This window comes from Bombina bombina, chromosome 1 (genome assembly GCF_027579735.1).
Source record: "Bombina bombina isolate aBomBom1 chromosome 1, aBomBom1.pri, whole genome shotgun sequence".
Lineage (NCBI taxonomy): Eukaryota > Metazoa > Chordata > Amphibia > Anura > Bombinatoridae > Bombina > Bombina bombina.
The window spans coordinates 75,503,789-75,519,631 of NC_069499.1; the positions used below are offsets into that span (position 1 = coordinate 75,503,789).

Consider the following 15,843-nt stretch of genomic DNA (forward strand, 5'->3'; position numbering starts at 1 on the left):
TAACGCTGAAAGCTCAGAAACTCTACGAGCAGAGAAAATAGCAACCAAAAATAACACCTTCCAAGATAACAACTTAATATCTATGGAATGCATGGGTTTAAACGGAACCCCTTGAAGAACATTAAGAACTAAATTCAAACTCCAGGGTGGAGCAATTGGTCTAAACACAGGCTTAATTCTTGACAGAGCCTGACAAAAAGACTGAACGTCAGGAAAATTTGCCAAACGTTTGTGTAGCAAAATTGACAAATCAGAAATGTGTCCCTTTAAGGAACTAGCTGATAATCCTTTCTCCAATGCTTCTTGGAGAAAAGACAGAATTCTGGGGATCCTAACTCTACTCCATGAGTAGCCCTTGGATTCGCACCAATAAAGATATTTACGCCATATCTTATGGTAAATCTTTCTAGTAACAGGCTTACGTGCCTGAATCAAAGTATCAATGACCGAATCAGAGAACCCCCGCTTAGATAGAATCAAGCATTCAATCTCCAAGCAGTTAGTTGCAGAGAAACTAGATTTGGGTGTTGGAAGGGTCCTTGAATTAGAAGGTCCTGCCTCAATGGAAGCTTCCACGGTGGCAGAGAGGACATGTCCACTAGATCGCCATACCAAGTACTGCGTGCACTGAGCCAATGATGGCCGAGGATTGGACTGAAGGGCTCGGCATGTATTCAGAATCTTTAACTTTCTGACCTCTGGCAAGAAAATTTTCATGGATATGGAATCTATCAGAGTTCCCAAGAAGGGAACCCGTGTCTGCGGAATTAGTGAACTCTTTTCTAGATTCACCTTCCACCCGTGAGTCCTCAGAAAGGACAGAACCATGTCTGTATGAGACTTTGTCCGAGGCGCCACTGCAATACCCCGCGGCCTGAGAACCGCCAGAAGGGACCCTAGAACCTTCGTGAAGATCCTGGGTGCTGTGGCCAACCCGAAGGGAAGAGCCACAAACTGAAAATGTTTGTCCAGGAAGGCAAACCTTAGGTACTGATGATGATCCTTGTGGATAGGAATATGAAGGTATGCATCCTTCAAGTCCACGGTAGTCATATATTGACCCTCCTGGATCATTGGTAAAATTGTTTGAACAGTCTCCATCTTGAAGGATGGGACTCTGAGAAACTTGTTTAGACTCTTGAGATCTAAAATGGGTCTGAACTTTCCCTCTTTTTTGGGAACTACGAAAAGATTTGAGAAAAACCCCTGCCCCTGTTCCAGTATTGGAAAGGGACGAATTACTCCCATAGTAGAGAGGTCTCTTACACAGCATAAGAACGCCTCTCTTTTTATCTGGTCTACAGATAATCGTGAAAGAAGAAACCTCCCCCTTGGGAGAGAATTTTTGAATTCCAGCTGATACCCTTGGGACACGATTTCCAGCGTCCAGGGGTCCTGAACATCTCTTACCCAAGCCTGGGCAAAAAGAGAAAGTCTGCCCCCTATTAGATCCAGTCCCGGATCGGGGGCCGCCCCTTCATGCTGTCTTGGTAACAGCAGCGGGCTTCTTGGGTTGTTTACCCTTGTTCCAAGCCTGGTTGGGTCTCCAGACAGTCTTGGCTTGCGCAAAATTCCCTTCCTGTTTAGCGGAAAAAGAAGCGGGGACTCCTTTGAAGTTCCGAAAGGAACGAAAATTATTTTGTTTACCCCTCAGTTTAGCTGCTTTATCCTGAGGTAGGAGATGACCCTTACCTCCCGTAATGTCAGAAATAATTTCTTTCAAGTCAGGCCCGAATAGAGTCTTCCCTTTGAACGGAATAGCCAAAAAAAATGTACTGCACCTTTAAATAATAAAAGCCCAACAATTTTTCTGATATTGTACAAAAACAATGTTTTCAGCAATAAAAATTGCCCTTTTGTGCCCAAAATAACTTATATTATACTTATATATTATACTTAATATACTTATATAATAACAATATTGCACCACTTGTTAGGATATGTTATCTATCAATTAAATAACGATTTTATCAGTATATTAAACTCTATTAGTTCCGGCCCCTGCACCTCGCCACAGCTCTGCTGCGGCGTCTATCTGCCCCCAGATCACAATGAAGAAAACGGTCTTTCTGCACTCTCTGGTACAAGAACTGAGTTTGGCCCCACCGGAGCCACAGGACCTTGCTGCCATCCGGAAAATACACTGCGCGATAGAGCGTGCGAAAATAGGCCCCGCCCACCGTGGACGAACCTCTGAGCCGTTACAGAGACCCGCATGGGTCGAAAAATAACATGTCTGCTCTAAGCATTAGTTTAGCCATAGTCTAACAAGCCATGTGCCCCTCTTTAAAAACGCAAACACAGGGAAATTAACTCCTGTCAAGCCACCTCATAGCCGCAGCCAGCAGCCGATCCCAGCGTCAGCCCACACATGCAATGCAAAGTGACACCAACACACTTGAAATGCATAACGTAAAAGACATAAATAAAATAAAGTAAATAAATAAAGTAAATAAATGGGTATTCCAGAGACACAATTTCTTATTGCTATAGTGTATACCGATTACCCTCCCCAGATAGGGAATAATGTCATCCTGTTCTGATGCATCAAGTCTCCCCAAAAACAAGGACTGAACATACCTCAATGCTGCTTGTAGCATGATACAGTTCTCCACACTGAAGATGTTTCTTAACTCTACCTTCTGTGGGAACCAGCATGGATCTTAGATGACTTTTGCTAAGATCATCAGCATCAGGGCAGAAAAAATAAAATGTCTCCACTCCTCTTGGGAAGTTACAGACTAACGATTTCTCCCTGAGAAAAATAGTACTCACTGGCACCATTTTAAAATAACAAACTTCTTGATTGAAGAATCTAAACTAACACCTCACTTTACCTCTTCCTATCACTAACACAGGCAAAGAGAATGGCTGGAGGTGGGAGGGAAAGGAGGAGCTATATATACAGCTCTGCTGTGGTGCTCTTTGCCACTTCCTGCTGAATAGGAGGCGTAATCCCATAAGTAAGGATGAAATCCGTGGACTTGACGTATCTTGTAAAAGAAACGGACCTTGAGACAGAAGGTCTGGCCTTAATGGAAGTGGCCAAGGTTGGCAACTGGACATCCGAACAAGATCAGCATACCAGAACCCCGTGAGGCCATGCTGGAGCTACCAGCAACACAAACAATTGTTCCAAGATGATCTTGGAAATCACTCTTGGAAGAAGAACCGGAGGCGGGAAGATATAAGCAGGTTAGTAACACCAAGGAACTGCTAACGCATCCACCGCTTCCGCCTGAGGATCCCTGGACCTGGACAGGTACCTGGGTAGTTTCTGGTTTAGATGGAAAGCCATCAGATCTATTTCTGGAAGACCCCACATCTGAACAATCTGAGAAAACACATCTGGATGGAGCGACCACTCCCCCGGATGTAAAGTCTGACGGCTGAGATAATCCGCTTCCCAATTGTCTATACCTGGGATATGAACCGCAGAAATTAGACAGGAGCTGGATTCCACCAAAACAAGTATCCGAGACACTTCTTTCATAGCTTGGGGACTGTGAGTCCCACCCTGATGATTGACATATGCCACAGTTGTGATATTGTCTGTCTGAAAACAAATGAACGGTTTTCTCTTCAACAGAGGCCAAACCTGCAGAGCCCTGAAAATAGCACGGAGTTCTGAAATATTGATTGGTAACCTCGCCTCTTGAGATTTCCAAACCCCTTGTGCTGTCAGAGATCCCCAGACAGCTCCCTAACCTGAAAGACATGCATCTGTTGTGATTACAGTCCAGATTGGAAGAACAAGAGAGGCCCCTTGAACTATACGATGGTGAGCTAACCACCAAGTCAGAGAGAGTTGAACATTGGGATTTATGGATATTAATTGTGATATCTTTGTATAATCCCTGCACCTTTGGTTCAGCATACAAAGCTGGAGAGGTCTCATATGGAAACGAGCAAAGGAGATCGCGTCCGATGCTGAAGTCATGAGACCTAAAACTTCCATGCACATAGCTACTGAAGGGAATGATTGAGACTAAAGGTTCTGATAAGCTGAAACCAATTGTAATCGTCTCTTGTCTGTTAGAGATAGAGTCATGGACACTGAATCTATCTGGAAACCTAAAAAAGTGACCCTTGTCTGAGGAATCAAAGAACTTTTTGGTAAATTGATCCTCCAACCATGTCTTTGAAGAAACAACACTAGTTGATTTGTGTGAGATTCTGCAGTATGTAAAGACTAAGCTAGTACCAATATATCGTCAAACACCGCAATAGCCCGTTCTCTGATTACAGATAGTAGGGCACCGAGAACCTTTAAAAAGATTCTTGGAGCCGTCGCTAGGCCAAATGGAAGAGCAACAAATTGGTAATGCTTGTCTAGAAAAGAGAATCTCAGAAACTGATAGTGGTCTGAATGAATCGGAATATGAAGCTATGCATCCTGTAAGTCTATTGTGGACATATAATGCCCTTGCTGAACAAAAGGCAGAATAGTCCTTATAGTCACCATTTTGAAAGTTGGCACACTTACATAACGATTCAAAATTTTCAGATCCAGAACTGGCCTGAATGAATTTTCTTTCTTTTGGACAATGAATAGATTTGAATAAAACCCCAGACCCCTGTTCCTGAAACGGAACTGGTATGATTACCCCTGAAAGCTCCAAGTCTGAAACACACTTCAGAAAAGCCTGAGCCTTTACTGGATTTGCTGGGATGCGTGAGAGAAAAAACCTTCTCACAGGAGGTCTTACTCTGAATCCTATTCGGTACCCTTGAGAGACAATGCTCTGAATCCATTGTTTGGAATGAGGGCCACACCTTCACGCAGTCAATTGAGAAAAAGCAGTCAATTGAGAAAAGACTATACCCCAGGCAAGATTTTTTTTTCCTAAATATGTTTTTTCCCCAAAATATGAAACAGATAGTCTGCAAAAGGAAATATACATAAACCGGACTCATGGCAAATATAAGTACAATACATATATTTAGAACTTTATATAAATGAATAAAGTGCCAAACCATAGCTGGGGTGCCTTAAGTAATGAAAACATACTTACCGAAAGACACCCATCCACATATAGCAAATAGCCAAACCAGTACTGAAACTGTTATCAGTAGAGGTAATGGAATAAGAGTATATTGTCGATCTGAATAAGGGAGGTAGGAGATGAATCTCTACGAACGATAACAGAGAGCCTATGAAATAGATCTCCCTCAAGGAAAATCATTGCATTCAATAGGTGATACTCCCTTCACATCCCTCTGACATTCACTGTACTCTGAGAGGAATCGGGCTTCAAAATGCTGAGAAGCGCATATCAGCGTAGAATCTAAGCACAAACTTACTACACCACCTCCATACTTCACCACCTCCAAAACTGAATTGTGGGTGTGGTGAGGGGTGTATTTATAGGCATTTTGAGGTTTGGGAAACTTTGCCCCTCATGGTAGGATTGTATATCCCATACGTCACAAGCTCATGGACTCTTGCCAATTATATGAAAGAAACTTCCATGCTTGTTCACAAGGTCAGTGCTGAGAGTGCACAGACATAAGTGTAAAAAAAGTCAGCTTCAGAGCAGCAATGCACTACATGGAGCTAGCTGACCACATCTGGTGAGCCAACGACAAGAGGCCACCAGTCACCAGCTAGCTCCCAGTAGTGCATTGCTGCCCAGTAGCCTACCTAGGTATGCTTTTTACAAAGAGAAATAAGTCATTTTGCCAATAGAAGTAAATTGAAAAAATCTCTTAAAAATCCAAGAACATTTAGTTTGGACTGTCATCTCCCGTTAATTATTTAAAAAGGTGATATGGGACCAGTCATGATATAAACATGAATACCAGCCAAATGTGTTTTCAATGTGTCAATGCTATTGATGTCGAATAATCCAAAACTCCTGCAAAATGCTGCTTGAAATTTGCATTGTTATAGACTGAAATGTGTTGAATTGTCAGTGTTATAGCGTTTTTTTGAGCTATGAATGCATATGTACAGCTTGTGGATTATTCTGGGGTCTCTAACACATTGTCATGGCTGAAAACCATGTAAAAGTTCTGCAAGACACTTTGCAAAATAATTATCATTGACTGGAAGATCCCACTGAAAAGCTGAGCTGTATACTATACCTCCTCAGTGAGTTCTCTATCTGAATTATGAAATAAATAAATTGGGTTTCTTCTCCCTTTAAATAAAGGGAAGATATTAGAAATAATTATAACTTACTCTGAACTGTGAGCAAGGATAGGAGAAGAGGTGAACTTTGCCAAAATCATCCCCAGTAGCCAGGATCTTCTTGCCATTGGATCTGCAGATTGCATTCAGGTCTGTACCATCTGAACCTTCCGGCCATACACCTGTAATAGATGGGATTTGTTATCAATGTGGTTTTACTATTGCAGGAATCACAGAAGCACCAACAACAGATGTGGGTGGTGGGTTGTAAAAAAAAGCATTACCTGGGTACCTTACTACACAGTGACACGTATGTGACTACCTGATTCAGTTCCGACAGCCTATGGTGCCAATAATATGCATTTAAATAACGTATGACCTCCCCAATAACCTGAATAAAAACAACCGATAACCTAAATACAAATAATGTATGATCTTACCTATAATCTGAATTAAAACAATTTATGATCTTAACTATAACGTGAATAAACACAATGTATGATCTTACTTATAACCTGAATTAAAACAATGTATGATCTTACCTATAACCTGAATAAAAACAACACATGATCTTACCTATAACCCAAATTAAAACAATGTATGATCTTACCTATAACCTGAATAAAAACACATGATCTTACCTATAACCCGAATTAAAACAATGTATGATCTTACCTTTAACCTGAATAAAAACAACCTATGATCTTACCTTTAACCTGAATTAAAACACATGATCTAACCTATAACCTGAATAAAAACAACCTATAACCTGAATAAAAGCAACATATGATCTTACCACCTGAATTAAAACACATGATCTAACCTATAACCTGAATAAAAGCAACATATGATCTTACCTATAACCTGAATTAAAACATTTTGCTGTAAGGCAAACCACTGGCATACTGTTGTACGGTTATATATACATTTTACAGATGAACTACCAGATGCTGATTCACATTTAGACTTTTGCTATCAGGGCCCTGAAATACAAAACATTTTTTTAGTTTGTACCTTTACCACAGTGCTGTATATGAATTGACTAAGGCTCTGTCTTTCCTCTCTTACTGTATATGAATGACTTAAGAACAAGTGCACCATGTACTGAAATAATAACAAATTGTAGATCTTTAAATCTCTCCCTGCAGGAATTAATGGAGATGATTAACACTTGTATCCACTATATAGAATTTAAGCATAATACAAGTCTATTCAAACAATTAAAAAAAAAAACCAAACAAACATAGATCAAGCTCAAAAACGTCACGTCCAGAAAGTTCAGCTAATTTAGCTCTCTAGTGATTTGTACATTTCCGCCCTTTTTTCACTCTAGTGATTTGTACATTCTCCCCCCCCCTTTTCACTCTAGTGATTTGTACATTTCCCCCCCCCCTTTTTCACTCTAGTGATTTGTACATTTCCCCCCCCCCTTTTTCACTCTAGTGATTTGTACATTTCCCCCCCCCCCTTTTTCACTCTAGTGATTTGTACATTTCCTCCCCCCCTTTCACTCTCTAGTGGTTTGTACATTTAGCCTTCCTTTTAACTCAAGTGATTTGTACATTAACCCCCCCCCCTTTTCACTCTCTAGTGATTTGCACATTCCCCCATTTTTTCACTCTAGTGATTTGTACATTTACCCCCCCCTTTTCACTCTAGTGATTTGTACATTAACCCCCCCTTTTCACTCTAGTGATTTGTACATTAACCCCCCCTTTCACTCTAGTGATTTGTACATTAACCCCCCCTTTTCACTCTAGTGATTTGTACATTAACCCCCCCTTTTCACTCTAGTGATTTGTACATTAACCCCCCCTTTTCACTCTAGTGATTTGTACATTAACCCCCCCTTTTCACTCTAGTGATTTGTACATCCCCCCTTTTTCACTCTAGTGATTTGTACACCCCCCCTTTTTCACTCTAGTGATTTGTACACCCCCCTTTTCACTCTAGTGATTTGTACATTACCCCCATTTTTTCACTCTAGTGATCTGTACATTAACCCTGCCTTTTTTTCACTCTAGTGATTTGTACATTTCCCCCCCCTTTTTTTCACTCTAGTGATTTGTACATTCCCCCCTTTTTTCACTCTAGTGATTTGTACATTTCCCCTCCCCCTTTCACTCTCTAGTGATTTGTACATTAACCCCCCCTTTTCACTCTCTAGTGATTTGCACATTCCCCCATTTTTTCACTGTATTGATTTGTACATTTCCCCCCCCTTTTTCACTCTAGTGATTTGTACATCCCCCTCCTTTAACTCTAGTGATTTTTACATTTACCCCCCCTTTTCACTCTAGTGATTTGTACTTTAACCCCCCCTTTTCACTCTAGTGATTCGTACACCCCCCCTTTTCACTCTAGTGATTTGTACACCCCCCCTTTTCACTCTAGTGATTTGTACACCCCCCCTTTTCACTCTAGTGATTTGTACACCCCCCCTTTTTCACTCTAGTGATTTGTACACCCCCCCTTTTTCACTCTAGTGATTTGTACACCCCCCCTTTTTCACTCTAGTGATTTGTACATCCCCCCCTTTTTCACTCTAGTGATTTGTACATTTCCCCATTTTTTTCACTCTAGTGATTTGTACACCCCCCCTTTTTTTACTCTCTTTATCTTGTTCTATATTATTAATTTTTCCTCAATTTCACAGTCTCTGTTAAACCACAAAATGGATTTAATTTATTTTTTGGGGATAAATTACACATTTGCTCCTTTTCATAATAATGAAAACTGAACCCGGGGGGGGGGGAAATAAATAAATCTATATTTAAACCATTTCTTATTTGTCCTTTTCTTGAGACAAAATGTTCATCAGACAACATTATATTTATGTAAATTCCTTCTTATGGGGAAGTGCAGGACTTGGAAATAACCCCCCCCCCCCCCATAATGTCTGATTAAAGTGCCATTTTCCCCCACTTCCTCCTTTATATATTTGTGTTCTGTTTCATGCTACCTGTGCTGTGTGGTTGTTTTCTTTTACCTATAGAATTCAGAAGCTGTGCTCGCCTATCAGTAGGTACCTATAGAACTCAGAAGCTGTGCTCGCCTGTCAGTAGGTACCTATAAAACTCAGAAGCTGTGCTCGTCTGTTATTAGGAACCTATAGAACTCAGAAGCTGTGCTCGTCTGTTATTAGTAACCTATAGAATTCAGAAGCTGTGCTCGTCTGTTAGTAGGAACCTATAGAACTCAGAAGCTGTGCTCGTCTGTTAGTAGGAACCTATAGAACTCAGAAGCTGTGCTCGTCTGTTAGTAGGAACCTATAGAACTCAGAAGCTGTGCTCGTCTGTTAGTAGGAACCTATAGAACTCAGAAGCTGTGCTCGTCTGTTAGTAGGAACCTATAGAACTCAGACGCTGTGCTCGCCTGTTAGTGGGAACCTATAGAACTCAGAAGCTGTGCTCGCCTGTTAGTAGGTACCTATAGAATTCAGAAGCTGTGCTCGCCTATCAGTAAGTACCTATTCATAAAGCAAACCTGTTCTTCACATTCAACTTGTAAGAACTGAACAAAAAGAAACAAATTATACTTAGCAGATCATGAAACCAAGAAAGCAATATATAAAGTTTAAGGGTAATTACCCTGTAAGACTATAGTGACAGTTTTTCTATGTGTTTAATCACGTATAAATATGCATATACTGTTCTTTATAAATGCTCTGGGTACGAACCAAAGACTTGGAATCCAAGAGTGCAGGTATATGTTGCCCACTCAATGTCTCTAGTTGTTTCCACGCTTACGACTTGCTTGCAGGCTGTGGGAATCCCTAGAGAAGTGTCAATAAAATATAATGTCAATCATTTACACAGGACTATGATATAACATAGCAATCTGATCATACAAGGAATTATCTGGCCTTGAGATTGAAAAGTGGATCATGCAACCAGTTAAAGGGACATGAAACCCAATTTTTTTATTTCATGATATGGAAAGAAAATGCAATTTTAAACAACTTTCTAATTTACTTCTATTATCTAATTTGTTTAGTTCTCTTGATATTCTTTGCTGAAAAGCATATCTAGATAGGCTCAGTAGCTGTTGATTCGTGGCTGCACATAGATGCCTCGTGTGATTGGCTCACCCGTGTGCATTGCTATTTCTTAAACAAAGAATATGTAAAGAATGAAGCAAATTAGATAATAGATGTAAATTGGAATCTTGTTTAAAATTGTATTCTCTATCTGAATCATGAAAGAAAATTTTTGGGTTTAATGTTCCTTTAAGTAAACCTTTAAAAATGTATTAAATTAGTTTGAGCTTTTTAGGTTTAAGCAAGTTTTTAAACCAAGTATTTAACCCCTGCAAATGGATGAAACACAGTTAAAGGGACATTATACACTAATTTTTTTCTTTGCATAAAAGTTTTTAGATCTATTTATATAGCCTATAAAGTTGTGGGTTTTTTTTTTAAATGTATAGGTTTTGCTTATTTTTAAATAACATTGCTCTAATTTTCAGACTCCTAACCAAGCCCCAAAGTTTTATGAGAATTCCGTCATATACCTACTCCAGCTTGCTCCGGTTTGTGTAAAGGGTCTTTTCATATGCAAAAGAAGGGGGAGGGGGGAGTGTTTATTTCCCACTTGCAGTGGGCTTTCCAGCTACCTTTTCAACAAAGATAAACTGAGAGCTTCTAAGTAAGTTTTTAAACAGTTTTATACTGGCTTTTTATATCAGTATCTGTGCATCTTATTCTTTATAGTAGTGTCTATTACATGCAGTTATATGAAAATGAGTGTATACTGTCACGTTAAAGTCAAGCACCCGTTGTGCTTCAGAGAAGGTCACAGCTGGCGATTGGTGGCTACAGTTCATGTGATTCCTGAGCGTGACTTTAGGTGTGACCCCCCTTTGCTAGCTTGCACGCGTACTACAAGTTGAAAGTAAATGCATTTGCAATTTAGTTTATGCTAGTCAGGTTGAGGACCTCACGTAAAGGCTAAATGTTAACAAAGAATGTGCACAAAACACAACATAAATACATTAAAATAAACTGTTACACTATATATATATATATATATATATATATATATATATATATATATATATATATATATATATATATATATATAATACCGTTCAATGTACAGTGTTACCCTCCTGGCGTCATCTGCCTGGGTGCAGACATGCAATGTATACTCCTGAAAAAACGAATGCACTCTCAGGTCTTGAAAAGTGAAGAAAAAAAACAAACAAACAATCTCTTGTAAAAACAGAGGATAAATATATGCATACAATTGGCAGAGGGGTGGAAAGATACGGACATTGGAGGTGTGCCACCAGAACTGGGTCTCATATAATATAATCCAATGAAGAAATAAGTCAACTACAACAGGATGGTATATTCTAATCAAAGCAGGAAAATTCTAATACATGGAGGACATGTGTAAATAATAAATGACTTGTTGTGTAGAAACCGAGAATAGCTGGGTTAACACTAGGTGTATGACAGTTTTCCTAGAATGAATTTTTCCAGAATGTATTTTTTTACATCTTTTATGTGTAAATATCTGGTCCCCATACACGCAGTAAGGAATAACCTTAAAAACTACTACATTAGGGTTTAATACACTACTGAAGAAAGTAGTTCTACCCTTTGATATGTTGGAGGGCATTTGACATTGCAAAGATACACAAAATGTAATAGAACTGGTGACTTAATTTTCAGCATACATATTAATGCACCAAGTAGTTCCGGTTGGAACCTGTTACCATGCCAACCAACATAACAAACCAACGATCCCGGGCGCCGCATCGGCTCATCAGGGTGAGAGAGGAAAAAAAACATAAGGGTATATATAAGAGTAGACACTATTAGGTGGATAACTTTATGCACAGAGTTGTAAATATGAGGATATGCATGAACGTAACTCCCGATCGCAGCCACTATATTGTTTAACCCCACAGTTGGGGTACATTGAGATTAAGTTTGCACAAGTTACAAATGTGATTTACAAGTTATTAGTAACAATGTATCTTAAACTTGCACACAAATAAGGACCACAAAAATAAGGACCATAAAGATATAATAATTATATTTTACTTATATTTATTTTTATAACTGGAAATAGAATACCACTTCCGGTTTGCATGCAGTGGAACGCAAATTATGCGTTCCACATTGATTGTTTGGCGCCAGCTCACTGAGTGATCACAGGTATTTGGTATTGTTTAATCTCACATAAGAGTATATAAGTTTGCATGTTTGACACTGAATTTATGCTGATGAAGGGGAAGAATTCCCTGAAAACGTTCCATTAAAGAGATTGTTTTTTCTTCACTTTTCAAGACCTGAGAGTGCATTCGTTTTTTCAGGAGTATATATATATATACACACACACACACACACACATACACACATACACACATATATATATTATTATATATAAAAAAAAAATCATAAAACATAACGCTTAGCCCTTCAAATTTAAAATATTATGACAGTATAGGCATAACGTTTCAATGCCGCACAGGCATCTTTTGCAAATACCATACATGTTGGTTTTCACAAGGTATACAGATATAGATAGCTATGCAGATATATAGGTATAGATATATATTAAAGCCTATGGGGAGAATGAGTTAGTGTGGTTGTGATATCTAAAGTCCTAAATTAAGTGCACATCAGGTTTTGCTTGCGAGCAAACATTTCAACCTGCAATACCCATGCTAACCTGTAAGCGTTATAAAGTTTTTATGAATTAATAGTATTTTATTATTATGCAAGAATGTTTCTTTAATTCTCAACACAATATATTTTTAAATTACTTACAGTATAGGATTTCATAGTCCCCGGAATTGGACATCAAATACTGAGAATTCACAGACCAATCCAAGTGAGTAATGAAACTGGAATGTCCCTAATAAGGAAAGAGAATTGGATGTTTGACAACTGTATAGCAAGAGATGTTATTCTCTAATGTTCAGTCAATGTATATATTAAACAACCCTAGAACAGTTTATTATCGCTTAGACTTTACCGGTTTGTACCAGGACTCAGACGTAAGTCCTTAAACAAGTAAACTGCGCTGTAACAAATGCAGCAAAGCAAACAGCTGGTTTAACACTGACCACAGAAAAAAGTTGTTGCGCCAGATAAAAAAACATTTATTTTTAAAGCTGTTTCACAAATTTCCCATTCATAGATCTTTTCTTTTAAATATATTTTTCCCATTATCCTATTTTTCACTTTTTCGATTAATTTCCCCCATCATCCTTTTTTATCCCACTTTTTCTTCCATTCCCACAACTGTTTTCCCCCTTCCTAATCACCTGTCCTTGGGATATACCTTTCATGCCCTATGTAAAGGGATATTAAACCCAAAAGGTTTCTTTCATGATTCACATAGAGCATGTAATTCTAATCTGATTTGTTTTCTTACTATCACTTATTGAAAAGAATACCTAGGTAGGTTCAGGAGCAGTAAAGCACTACTGGGAGCTGGCTGCTGATTGGTGGCTGCACATATATGCCTCTGGTCATTGGCTAACTTGATGTGTTCAGCTAGCTCCCAGTAGTGCATTGCCATTCCTTATAAAAAGGATACCAAGAGAACTGAGCAAATTGATAATAGATTGGAAAGTTGTTTGCTATGTCTGGATCAAATAAACAAATTTGGGTTTCATGTTATGTTAAAGTAACCTCTTTAAAGTGCTGCAGAATCTGTTTGCAAACTACAAAAAAATGATAATACTAAGAGTGGTTAGAGGCCCCTTTAAAGGGACACTAAATCCACAATTTTCCTGTTATGATTCAGATAGAGCATGCAATTTTAAGCAACTTTCTAATTTACTCCTATTATCAATTTTTCTTGCTATCTTTATTTAAAAGCAGGAATGTAAAGCTTAGGAGCCAGCCCATTTTTGGTTCAGAACCTGGGTTACACTTGCTTATTGGTTGGCTGAATGTAGTCAACTGCTATGCAGGGTGCTGAACCTAAAATGGCCTGGGATTCTAAGCTTACATTCCTGCTTTATAAATAAAGATAGCAAGAGAATGAAGAAAAATTGATAATAGGAATAAATTAGAAAGTTGGTTAAAAATGACCTGCTCTGTCTGAATCCTAAAAGAAAAAAATTGGGTTTAGTGTCCCTTTAAAGGGATAATAAACCCACATTTTTTCTTTCATGATTCAGACAGAAGTAAATTGGAATGTTGTTTAAAATTGTATTCTCTATTATATAATTTGCTTCATTCTTTAGATATCCTTTACTGAAGAAATAGCAATGCACATGGTTGAGCCAATCACACAATGCATCTATGTGAAGCCACCAATCAGCAGCTACTAAGCCTAGATCTAGATGTTCTTTTCAGCAAAATAGATAATAGAAGTAAATTAGAAAGTTGTTTAAAATTACACGTTCTTTCTAAATCATGAAGGGAAAAAACAACAACAAATTATGCTTACCTGATCATTTTCTTTTCTTCAGATGGAAAGAGTCCACAACTGCATTAAATACTTTTGGGAATTCAGAACCTGGCCACCAGGAGGAGGCAAAGACACCCCAGCCAAAGGCTTAAATAGCTCCCCCACTCCCCTCATCCCCCAGTCATTCTGCCGAGGAACAGTAGAAGAAATGTCAGGGTGAAAAGGTGCCAGAAGAATAAAAATAACAGACGCTCCATAGAAAAACATGGGCGGGGAGCTGTGGACTCTTTCCATCTGAAGAAAAGAAAATTATCAGGTAAGCATAATTTATGTTTTTCTTCATAAATGGGAAGAGTCCACAGCTGCATTCATTACTTTTGCGAAAAACAATATCCAAGCTATAGAGCAGTGTTTTTCAACCAGTGTGCCGTGAGATCCTCAGGTGTGCCGCGGCAAACTGACAACAATATGACATATTTTTTAAATTTTGCTTGTTTTTTTATTTTAAGTGAGATGATGACTGATGGGGGAGACTTTTCCCAGTGCGGGGGTTTCCCTCTTTCAAATTTTGAAATATTGGGAGGTATGTGACAGGCTCATCAGGGGTCATTTACAAACATGACATATTGACATTCCTTCACAGACAATCATTATGATTGTTTGTGAATGAATGTCAATATGTCATGTATAGTTTGTAGGAGGCATGGCATGACAGCACAGTACAGTGTGTGTGTATGTAAGCTACAATGTGTTTTTTTGTAAAATTTTGGGATGTTGGTGTGCCGCAGGATTTTTTTAATGTAAAAAAGTGTGCCACGACAAAAAAAAGGTTGAAAATCACTGCTATAGAGGACATTGAATGCAAAACTGGAAGGAACAAAAGGCGGCCCATTCTGAGGGAGAAAGGCCTACAAACCATACCCAAAAAACCCCGCTTCGTCAGAAGCAGATAAAGCTTTGAAAAAGGAAAAGGCCCCAAGGACACTAACCCGCAGATAGTCCATAAACCTTGCTAGGGACCGCAGAAAAGGACTCGACTGAGCCAACCCGCCTCCACGAGACACCGCCGCCCAGCAGTCGGTCCCCAACAACCCATCCCTTACTAGAGAAAGGGATCAAGCACCAAAACTCCCCCAAAAAAGGAGAAAACGTGAAAGAAAAAAAATCAAGGAACCCCGAAGGGACCCCAAATATAATGCAACTGGTTCCAAATGAAAAAGGAACCCCGAGAACCTGCCTGTCTTGAGAAACAGGCAGGCAACGAGAAAACACAGCACCCACAGTGGGTATGCAAACTCTCAACCTTCAGGTAGTAAAGCCTCTAAGCTAACC

The 15,843-nt window shown here is 39.1% G+C and overlaps 1 protein-coding gene across 3 annotated transcripts in view; it reads right to left on the reverse strand.

Annotated features, from left to right (window-relative positions):
• The window catches only part of EML1 (EMAP like 1), a 167,779-nt gene that overhangs the window by 15,816 nt on the left and 136,120 nt on the right, over positions 1 to 15,843 (reverse strand). For all 3 annotated transcript variants that reach the window (XM_053697472.1, XM_053697471.1, XM_053697470.1), the window contains 3 exons: positions 12,915 to 13,002; positions 9,813 to 9,908; positions 6,185 to 6,315 (listed from right to left, as the gene is read on the reverse strand). In XM_053697472.1, coding sequence (XP_053553447.1) covers positions 6,185 to 6,315; positions 9,813 to 9,908; positions 12,915 to 13,002 — 315 coding nt within the window. The remainder of the gene's footprint in view (positions 1 to 6,184; positions 6,316 to 9,812; positions 9,909 to 12,914; positions 13,003 to 15,843) is intronic.